The sequence below is a fragment of the Salmo salar genome, chromosome 11 (genome assembly GCF_965601325.2).
Source record: "Salmo salar chromosome 11, fSalSal1, whole genome shotgun sequence".
NCBI lineage: Eukaryota > Metazoa > Chordata > Actinopteri > Salmoniformes > Salmonidae > Salmo > Salmo salar.
The window spans coordinates 47403360-47415000 of NC_138301.1; the positions used below are offsets into that span (position 1 = coordinate 47403360).

The following is an 11641-nucleotide window of genomic DNA, read 5'->3' on the forward strand; positions in this document are numbered from 1 at the left end:
TGGTGAATAAGACAAGCCTACTGCAGGGCACTTTGTGTTCTGTGTCCTCTCAGACCTAATGGTGAATAAGACAAGCCTACTGCAGGGTACTTTGTGTTCTGTGTCCTCTCAGACCTGATGGTGAATACATTGGACTACTCATGAGAAGGACCTAAAGACAAATATGACAACGTCTGAGGGGTTTTGAGTTTGTCACTAATGACATAGCTAAGGAATTACAGTACACTATGTCACTGACATGACAGAAAGTGGTTGGCAGTATGTCATTATGACGTCTTCTCAACAACATGATGCCCGCTTGGATGAAATGTCTTTGTTTAACATCAAAACACCTACTCTAAGACAGCGTGTCTACTGTACATTAATGAGTAGGTGTAAGTCACTCCTAACCACTGATACTGGCTCAGATTATTCTCAGTCACCCAAAAATGGCTATAGTTAGGATTGGGAGGTATTGTAATCTGACCCGAGATCTGTGGTTAAGATTTAAGGGTCACTTCTAGATGAAACGTGTGTAAGTAAACAAAGACACATAAACCCATGTTCAGGTTGGGTGATCCCTGTAACCCCTGATCCTAGTAGAGATACACTGTGTGTGTTCTAAATGCCTGGTCTATAGTAGTGCACTATATAGAGAATAGGGCTCTGGTCTATAGTAGTGCACTATATAGGGAATAGGGCTCTGGTCTATAGTAGTGCACTATATAGGGAATAGGGCTCTGGTCTATTACATTTACATTTTACATTTTAGTCATTTAGCAGACGCTCTTATCCAGAGCGACTTACAGTAGTGAATACATACATTTCATTTCATGCATTTTTTAAAATATTTTTTTTGTAATGGTCCCCCGTGGGAATCGAACCCACAACCCTGGCGTAGCGCACATCATGCTGGCGTTGCAAACACCATGCTCTACCAACTGAGCCACAGGGAAGGCCTATAGTAGTACCACTATATAGGGAATAGGGCTCTGGTCTATAGTGGTACCACTATATAGGGAATAGGGTCCTGGTCTATAGTAGTGCACGATGAAGGGACTAGGGTGACATTTTTGAAGCAGCTTGTATTAACCCCTGACCTTTGACACAGCACCCTATTCCCTATGGGCCCTGGTCAAAAAGTAGTGCACTATTAGGATGCAGACGGATAAACACTGTGTTTAACCTCTGACCTCTAACTCTATAGAGATATGTGGAGAACGCTAACATGATGGCCTGTTACAATGAGCTGCTGCAGCTGGAGCATGGAGAAGTTCTGGCACAGTTCAAACTGAGGTGAGACACACACACACAAACACACAATCACACACACACACAATCACATACACACACGTGCAGAAATAAGGGCACAGTTCAAACTGAGGTGAATATTTAAGGCATAGTTTGGGATTTTGGCAATGAGGCCCTTTATCGACTTCCCCAGAGTCAGATTAACTCGCGGATACCATTTTTATGTTGCTGCGAGCAGTTTGGCAGAAGTTGCTAACTATGGGAACAGTCTATGGGAACAGCTAGCATTGCCAAAATCCCCAACTATCCATTTACCAGCTAAGGGCTGGGGAGGCAGAGGAGCCTGACAGACAACTACATAGGTCATGGTAAACAGTTAGTTTCAGCCTTAGTTCTTCAAGGGAACACAGTGAGACAGTTCACATAATATGCAAGCATCTCATCTATCTGAGCGGTGTCTCACCAAGCATCTCTTCTATCTGAGCGGTGTCTCACCAAGCATCTCATCTATCTGAGCGGTGTCTCACCAAGCATCTCATCTATCTGAGCAGTGTCTCACCAAGTATCTCATCTATCTGAGCGGTGTCTCACCAAGCATCTCATCTATCTGAGCGGTGTCTCACCAAGCATCTCATCTATCTGAGTGGTGTCTCACCAAGCATCTCATCTGTCTGAGCGGTGTCTCACCAAGCATCTCATCTATCTGAGCGGTGTCTCACCAAGCATCTCATCTATCTGAGCGGTGGCTCACCAAGCATCTCATCTATCTGAGCGGTGTCTCACCAAGCATCTCATCTATCTGAGCTGTGTCTCACCAAGCATCTCATCTATCTGAGCGGTGTCTCACCAAGTATCTCATCTATCTGAGCGGTGTCTCACCAAGTATCTCATCTATCTGAGCGGTGTCTCACCAAGAATCTCCTCTATCTGAGCTGTGTCTCACCAAGCATCTCATCTATCTGAGCTGTGTCTCACCAAGCATCTCATCTATCTGAGCTGTGTCTCACCAAGTATCTCATCTATCTGAGCGTTGTCTCACCAAGCATCTCATCTATCTGAGCGGTGTCTCACCAAGCATCTCATCTATCTGAGCGGTGTCTCACCAAGCATCTCATCTATCTGAGCGGTGTCTCACCAAGTATCTCATCTATCTGAGCGGTGTCTCACCAAGCATCTCTTCTATCTGAGCGGTGTCTCACCAAGCATCTCATCTATCTGAGCTGAGTCTCACCAAGCATCTCATCTATCTGAGCGGTGTCTCACCAAGTATCTCATCTATCTGAGCGGTGTCTCACCAAGCATCTCTTCTATCTGAGCGGTGTCTCACCAAGCATCTCATCTATCTGAGCTGTGTCTCACCAAGCATCTCATCTATCTGAGCGGTGTCTCACCAAGTAACTCCTCTATCTGAGCGGTGTCTCACCAACTCCTCTATCTGAGCGGTGTCTCACCAAGCATCTCATCTATCTGAGCGGTGTCTCACCAAGTAACTCCTCTATCTGAGCGGTGTCTCACCAAGTGTCCAAAGTATAACCAGCTCATAGAGACGATACATATCCGTAGCTGTGTTGTGTGATGTATTGTTGTCTCTACCTTCTTCCCCTTTGTGCTGTTGTCTGTTAGCCCAGTAATGTTTGTACCATGTTTTGTGCTGCTGCCATGTTATGTTGCTACCATGTTGTTATGTTGCGTTGCTACCATGCTGTGTTGTCATGTGTTGCTGCCTTGCTATGTCATTGTCTTAGGTGTCTCTGTATGTAGTGTTGTGTTGTCTCTTGTTGTGATGTGTGTTTTGTCCTATATTTATATTGTATTTATTTTTAATTTTTAATCCCAGGCCTTTGCCTTTTGGTAGGCTGTCATTGTAAATAAGAATTTGTTCTTAACTGACTTGCCTAGTTAAATAAAGGTTAAATAAAAAATACAAATAAATACATCCACTCAATGCTTCCCCCAAATCCTGTAATGATGGTGGAGTGTGATTAAAAATGAGAGATAAAAAAAGTAGAATGTTCTTTCTACAGCTATGTACTGTACACATATCTACATTTAGCTCCTGTTCTACATTCAGAGGTGCATTTCAACTATCTCCCTCCCTCCCTATCTCTCTTCCTACCTCCCTCCCTATCTCTCCCTCCCTCGTGCCCTCTCCCCTACTCTCGCTCGCTTGCTCCCTCCCTCCCTCCCTCCCTCCCTCCCCCCTCCCTCCCTCCCTCCCTCCCTCCCTCCCTCCCTCCTCGCCCTCTCCCTCCCTCCCTCCCCATCTCCCTCCTCGCCCCCCCTCCCCCTCCCCCCTCCCTCCCCCCTCCCTCCCTCCCTCCCTCCCTCCCTCCCTCCCTCCCTCCCTCCCTCCTCGCCCTCTCCCCTCCCTCCCTCCCTCCCGCCCCCATCTCCCCCCTCCCTCCCTCCCTCCCTCCCTCTCCCTCTCCCCTCTCCCTCCCTCCCCCATCTCCCTCCTCGCCCTCTCCCCTCCCTCCCCCATCTCCCTCCCTCCCTCCCTCTCCCCTCTCCGTCTCCCCCTCCCTCCCTCCCTCCCTCCCTCCCCCATCTCCCTCCTCACCCTCTCCATTCTTGCTCTCCCTCCCCCTCCTTCTCTTTCCTAGGGCGTGTAATGCTATCTTCACAGCATTAGAGCAGAGTCAGGAGGCCATAGAGATCACCAATGAGGATCAAGTCATTCAGGTGGGTTTTTGACACACAGTTTCCATTAGTTTTAATAAAGAATGGTCTGTTGTTTATTCTCAACCAAACAGTCTACAGATGGAAGCACTAAGGCAGGGGTGGCGAAACCTTTTGGCTCCAGGGCCACATTGGTATTTTCAATTTGCAGGGCCAGAAAAAGGGCAGCTACAGACACAGTTACAGACACGGTTATAGACACGGCAACAGACACGGTTACAGACACGGCAACATACACAGTTACAGACACGGTCACAGACACAGCTACAGACACCGCTAGAGACACAGCTACAGGCACAGCAACAGACATCACCACAGCTACAGGCACAGCAACAGACACAGCAGCAGACACAGCAGCATACATCACCACAGCTACAGGCACAGCAACAGACACAGCAGCAGACACAGCAGCATACATCACCACAGCTAGAGACATGGCTACAGACACAGCAACAGGCACAGCTACAGACACAGCAACAGACACAGCAACATACATCACCACAGCTAGAGACACGGCTACAGACACAGCTACAGACAGAGACACAGCTAGAGACAGAGACACAGCTACAGACAGAGACACAGCTAGAGACAGAGATGAGAGTTACCAATGTGTTAATGGTACTACTGATTACGCTAGCTGAGCTAAGCTAACCTCACAGAACTGTGCGATGCTGTTGTGAAGAGCTATGCTAGCTGAGCTAAGCTAACCTCACAGGACTGTGCAATGCTGTTGTGAAGAGCTATGCTAGCTGAGCTAAGCTAACCTCACAGGACTGTGCGATGCTGTTGTGAAGAGCTATGCTAGCTGAGCTAAGCTAACCTCACAGGACTGTGTGATGCTGTTGTGAAGAGCTATGCTAGCTGAGCTAAGCTAACCTCACAGGACTGTGTGTGATGCTGTTGTGAAAAGCTATGCTAGCTGAGCTAAGCTAACCTCACAGGACTGTGTGATGCTGTTGTGAAGAGCTATGCTAGCTGAGCTAAGCTAACCTCACAGGACTGTGTGATGCTGTTGTGAAGAGCTATGCTAGCTGAGCTAAGCTAACCTCACAGGACTGTGTGATGCTGTTGTGAAGAGCTATGCTAGCTGAGCTAATCTAACCTCACAGGACTGTGTGTGATGCTGTTGTGAAGGGCTATGCTAGCTGAGCTAAGCTAAACGCACAGGACTGGGTGTGGTAATAGTGTTGTTGTTAGACTCGCAGGAAATCTCTAATGATGCCTGATTCTCAGTATGATGTATCTCTCCCTCCCCCCGTCTCCCCCCTCGTCTCTCCCCATCTCCCCCTCGGCTCTCCCCATCTCCCCCTCGGCTCTCTCCTCTACAGTATGTGAACCCTGCCTACGAGAGCATCATGGGTTACCAGCAAGGTGAACTAATAGGGAAGGAAATAATAGAAGTGCCTAAAAGTGAAAAGAATAAGCCTGATCTCCTTGAAACGATAAACTCCTGCATACGGAAAGGAAAGGTGAGTGTGTATCTGTTTATTTCCAGCCCTATAACAGCACTATGATATCAGGTGTGTGTTGACCCCATCAGCTCGGCCAGAAAGCCTTTTTCATGCAGTGAGATGAGACACTGGATGCTGGCTGGGTTTGTGGTGTGAGTACAGAGACAGAGAAGGTCACAGGCAGACAGAGGAACAGTAGGAAACTGCCTTTTAAACCTCAGACACCACACCAGGGGTGTCTCACATGAAACAACCTGACTGGACGCCATTTTGGTTCTCTCCTGCCCTATAAAGCGTTGAGTTATTCTTTGATATGCCTCAGGATGACCCCGGTGTTGGGGTGATCATCTCTAGAACTCTGGATTTACTTCTCCATTATAACATATTATAGACTACAGCCTTTGGTTTATTGGTCCTGTGTGATTCAGTTGGTAAGAGCGTGCCGCCAGTAACGTCAACGTTGTTGGTTCAATTCCCGTGAGGATCACATAAGGCTGCAAAGAGAAGGGTATATTACTGGAAAGTTTACCAGTAAACTACCAGAATTTCGTGGATTTTATGTAATCTATCACAAGACATCTAGTGGCCCTTTGGGGTACTTCAGATTATCACAGGTGTCTGTAATTATCTTTGGCCCGCTGTGTGAATTTATCATATGTAAAATAAATGAAATAATGAAATAATATGGTTTTAAAATATACAAATAAATAGAATGACAAAGCTGTAAAACATTATTATTTTACACACTTTTATTTATTTGTCTATTTCAACATGTATTTGTTGACACTGTGTTGGTGTCAAACTGGTGGCAGTTGTGAAGATAGTCAATAGTTGGAAGAGTTTCAGAGTTCATTTAAAATAAAGCCATTGTTGATGACATTTCTTTTCTCCATTAATTACACTATTTTCTCTTGGTTTTCTCTATGGTCAATCAGGTAGAAAGTCATGGACAATATAGACACAGATATAAAGAGTTATATAATACACAAATAAATTGTTTAAAGTTATTCCAGTATAAATTACCAAAGCTCCGATAGATTGCCATAGATTTTCTGTTAATTACAAAAATTTCGGAAGATTCCGGTAACTTTGGTAAATTTACCAGTAGCTTTTCTACCCTAGATACACATATCTAAAATGTATGCGCTCACTGCATTGTGGCTCTGGTGAGAGTCTGTTAAGTAGTATATTATTATATGAAGTGAATTGTCTCTCTCCTGCCTTCATTATTCATCTGTTTCTTCCTCTCTCTCTCTCTCTCTCTCTCTCTCTCTCTCTCTCTCTCTCTCTCTCGCTCTCTCTCTCTCTCTCTCTCCTGCCTTCATTATTCATCTGTTTCTTCCTTTCTCTCTCTCTCCTCCCAGGAGTGGCAGGGGATTTATTATGCCAAAAAGAAGAACGGGGACAGTGTGCAACAAAATGTGAAGATCACACCTGTGATCGGACAGGGAGGGTGAGTACTGTTCACATCATATGTCTCAATAAAATACAGTGGAGGGTGAGTACTGTTCACATCATATGTCTCAATAAAATACAGTGGAGGGTGAGTACTGTTCACATCATATGTCTCAATAAAATACAGTGGAGGGTGAGGGCTGTTCAAATGATGTGTCTCAATAAATGACAGTATAACTATTTATTTATGTGGGAAATGATTTGATGGTGGTCAAATGGTTAAAGATTTTCTTGGCACAATATATTTTGGTAATCTATCATCAGTGTATTCATAATGTTAATCTTTTGTTCAACAGTAAAATCAGACACTACGTGTCTATCCACAGGCCTTTACATGATCACAATAAGGTAAGAGGCTGATTCCTCAACACAACAGATAATACAGGATGAAGAGTTCTTTCTTTTGTCACCTGATTATGTTCTGTTCCCTGTCTCTCTGTCTGTCCCTCCCTTTACTCTCCCCTCTAGACATCCAGTGAACGGGTGCAGGCAGAGTCTCAGACAGGTACTTACTCTCTCCCTTTCTCTCTCTCTCTCCGTCTCTCTCTCTCTCTCTACACTCCCTGCCTCCCACTCTCTCTCTCTCTCTGTCTGTCTGTCTGTCTGTCTGTCTGTCTGTCTGTCTGTCTGTCTGTCTGTCTGTCTGTCTGTCTGTCTGTCTGTCTGTCTGTCTGTCTGTCTGTCTGTCTGTCTGTCTGTCTGTCTGTCTGTCTGTCTGTCTGTCTGTCTGTCTGTCTGTCTGTCTCTCTCTCTCTCTACACTCCCTGCCTCCCTCTCGCTCTCTCTACACTCCCTGTCTCCCGCTCTCTCTGTCTCTCTCTCTCTGTCTCTCTCTCTCTGTCTCTCTCTCTCTACACTCCCTGCCTCCCGCTCTCTCTCTCTCTACACTCCATGCCTCCCGCTCTCTCTGTCTCTCTCTCTCTCTACACTCCATGCCTCCCGCTCTCTCTGTCTCTCTCTCTCCCTCTCTCCACTCCATGCCTCCCACTCTCTCTGTCTCTCTCTCTCTCTCTACACTCCCTGCCTCCTGCTCTCTCTCATGTTTTACTATCCTTGAAAAAGCGTGGGAGTAGAAATTGCCACTGACACAGGGTCAGCTGTTTGTTCATCCCTATAATGGTTAAGGTTAAGATTGGTATAAGTGTAACCTGATCCTAGATCAGTGGTAAGGGGAAACCTCTACCCTAACCAGATCCTAGATCAGTGGTAAGGGGAAACCTCTACCCTAACCTGATCCTAGATCAGTGGTAAGGGGAAACCTCTACCCTAACCTGATCCTAGATCAGTGGTAAGGGGAAACCTCTACCCTAACCTGATCCTAGATCAGTGGTAAGGGGAAACCTCTACCCCTAACCTGATCCTAGATCAGTGGTAAGGGGAAACCTCTACCCTAACCTGATCCTAGATCAGTGGTAAGGGGAAACCTCTACCCTAACCTGATCCTAGATCAGTGGTAAGGGGAATCCTCTACCCTAACCTTAGGGAATCCTCTACCCTAACCTTGTAGTATTACAGGGTTAGGGTAGAGGGTATATGTGTTATTTTCCTGCCAGTTGGCTGGTTGTCATGTGTGTCAGATGTGCTCCTCTCCCATGACAACCACTCAAGTAACTAGAAGGTTGACCTGTGTGTGTGTTTTGGTTTTACATCCCTTGTGGGGTCAGAAGTCTTCACAAGGAAGTAAAAACAAGGACAATTCGGACAACTGGGACATTTTTCCAGTCCCCACTAAGAAAAAGGGTATTTTAGGCTTAGTGGTTAGGTTTAGGGTTTAAATTAGGTATTAGGTTTAGGGTTAGGAGTTAGGTTTAGGGTTTAAATTAGGTATTAGGGTTAGGAGTTAGGTTAAGGGTTTAAATTAGGTATTAGGTTTAGGGTTAGGGGTTAGGTTTAGGGTTAGGAGTTAGATTTAGGAGTTAGGTTTAGGGTTAGGAGTTAGGTTTAGGGTTAGGAGTTAGGGTTAGGGTTAGGAGTTAGGTGTAGGGTAAGGAGTTAGGTTTAGGGTTAGGGAAAATAGGATTTTGAATGGGAATCAATTGTTTGGTCCCAACAAGGATAATATAACAAACGTGTGTGTGTGTGTGTGTGTGTGTGTGTGTGTTCTCTAGACATCCAGTCCAGTAAGCATAAGGACCGGAGGAAAGGCTCGTTGGACGTCAGATCGACTACGTCTCGAGGGAGCGATGGTGAGAGGACTGGGACAGAGAGAGAGACTATGGAACTATTCTAGAGAACAGCATTACAAATCAACTGGATTAACATGATCAATATTATTCTACTTGTTTATTGGACACATCTTTGGAGATGCATACTGATCATGACATGTTGACTAGTGAGGAACAAGCTAGTGTCGTGGTGTCTACGGGGAAGCCTTCCTCTCCTCGTCTTCCTCTCCTCGACTTCCTCTCCTCTCCTCGTCTTCCTCTCCTCGTCTCTCATCGCCTCTCCTCGTCTTCCTCTCCTCGTCTCTCCTCATCTTCCTCTCCTCGCCTTCCTCTCCTCATCTCTCCTCATCTTCCTCTCCTCGCCTCTCATCGTCTCTCCTCGTCTTCCTCGTCTCTCATCGCCTTCCTCGTCTTCCTCTCCTCACCTCTCCTCGTCTTCCTCTCCTCGTCTCTCATCGCCTCTCCTCGTCTTCCTCTCCTCACCTCTCCTCGTCTTCCTCTCCTCGTCTCTCCTAATTTCCTCTTTTAGTCACTTTGTAGACCTCATTTAATGCAGGCTGGTTCCCATTAGTAGGTCAGTTGAGTATAAGCTTCGTGGTGGTTGAGTTTGTCCTCATGTTTACAGGCAGTTCCCAGAGAAGACACTCCTCCATGGCCAGAATCCACTCCATGACCATCGAAGCTCCAATCACCAAGGTGCGTACGTTTCATACAATGACTTACACAACTCTGTCATTTACTATATAGTCATTTCATATGATATCTGTGGTACTTTAAGTTCTGTCACATGATAAATCCTTATACCCAAGGTTCTGTCACATGACCACTCCTAATCCCCAAGGTTCTGTCACATGACCACTCCTAGTCCACAAGGTTCTGTCACATGACCACTCCTAGTCCTCAAGGTTCTGTCACATGACCACTCCTAGTCCTCAATGTTCTGTCTGTGTGTGTGTAAACTGTACACAGCTGCATCAAGTTAGTTCAAGCAGTTCCTACCATTGTCCCACCTCTCCTCAGCCTCTGTAGTAGAAACAAGTTAAATAAATGTGTTATAAAGAGTTCAGTAACTTCTACCTCTGCTACTTTATCATTCCGGTTTTATTGTGTTGCCTCTTTCTCTCTATCTAACCATGATATCTTTCTTTCTCTCTCTCAAACCATGATATCTTTCTCTCTATCTAACCATGATATCTTTCTTTCTCTCTAACCATGATATCTTTCTTTCTCTCTCTCTAACCATGATATCTTTCTTTCTCTATCTAACCATGATATCTTTCTCTCTATCTAACCGTGATATCTTCCTTTCTGTAACGGTTGTCGTCGGGAATGGAGGACCAAAACGCAGCAGGAATGTGGATGCTCATCTTGTATTTATTTTAAATCATAAAGCAAACACCAAAATAACAAAATGAAGAACGCACGAACAACAAAACAGTTTTGTCAGGCTCACAGGCAAAATAAGAAACAATCTCCCACAACACTACACCAAACAATTACCCATATATAGGACTCTCAATCAGAGGCAACAAGAAACACCTGCCTCCAATTGAGAGTCCAGCACCCAAACCTAAACATAGAAAACCTAAACTAGACAGAATGCAGAAATACAACCTAGAACATACTAACTTAGAACATACACCCAAAACCCAGGAACACATAAATCAAACACCCCTCTACAACACACACAAAACCCCCACCATACAAAACAAACATCCCTCTGCCACGTCCTGACCAAAATACTAAACAACTACTAAACAACTACTTTCTCTCTATCTAACCATGATATCTTTCTCTCTATTTAACCATGATATCTTTCTCTCTATCTAACCATGATATCTTTCTCTCTATCTAACCATGATATCTTTCTCTCTATTTAACCATGATATCTTTCTTTCTCTCTATTTAACCATGATATCTTTCTCTCTATCTAACCATGATATCTTTCTCTCTATTTAACCATGCTATCTTTCTTTCTCTCTATTTACCATGATATCTTTCTTTCTCTCTCTCTCTAACTATGATATCTTTCACTCTATTTAACCATGATATCTTTCTCTCTATTTAACCATGATATCTTTCTCTCTATTTAACCATGATATCTTTCTCTCTATTTAACCATGATATCTTTCTCTCTCTCTATCTAACCATGATCTTTTTCTCTCTCTCTATCTAACCATATCTTTCTCTCTCTCTATCTAACCATGATATCTTTCTCTTTATCTAACCATGATATCTTTCTTTCTATCTAACCATGATATCTTTCGCTCTATCTAACCATGATATCTTTCTTTCTATCTAACCATGATATCTTTCTTTCTATCTAACCATGATATCTTTCTTTCTCTCTCTCTATCTAACCATGATGTCTTTCTTTCTCTCTCTCTAACCATGATATCTTTCTCTATATCTAACCGTGATATCTCTCTCTAACCATGATATCTTTCTCTCTCTCTAACCATGATATCTTTCTTTCTATTTAACCATGATATCTCTCTCTCTATCTAACCATGATAGCTTTCTCTGTATCTAACCATGATATCTTTCTCTCAATCTAACCATGATATCTCTCTCTCTATTTAACCATGATATCTTTCTTTCTCTCGCTCTATCTAACCATGATATCTCTCTCTCTCTCTTACCATGATATCTTTCTCTCTA

The 11641-nt window shown here is 44.4% G+C and overlaps 1 protein-coding gene across 1 annotated transcript in view; it reads left to right on the forward strand.

The window, feature by feature from the left end:
* LOC106592114 (high affinity cAMP-specific and IBMX-insensitive 3',5'-cyclic phosphodiesterase 8A) overlaps positions 1-11641 on the forward strand; it is a 107839-nt gene that overhangs the window by 70935 nt on the left and 25263 nt on the right. Inside the window, exons 6-13 of the mRNA XM_082957998.1 lie at positions 1187-1275; positions 3834-3912; positions 5238-5378; positions 6725-6813; positions 7112-7163; positions 7284-7320; positions 8924-9001; positions 9606-9676. Coding sequence (XP_082814124.1) covers positions 1187-1275; positions 3834-3912; positions 5238-5378; positions 6725-6813; positions 7112-7163; positions 7284-7320; positions 8924-9001; positions 9606-9676 — 636 coding nt within the window. The remainder of the gene's footprint in view (positions 1-1186; positions 1276-3833; positions 3913-5237; positions 5379-6724; positions 6814-7111; positions 7164-7283; positions 7321-8923; positions 9002-9605; positions 9677-11641) is intronic.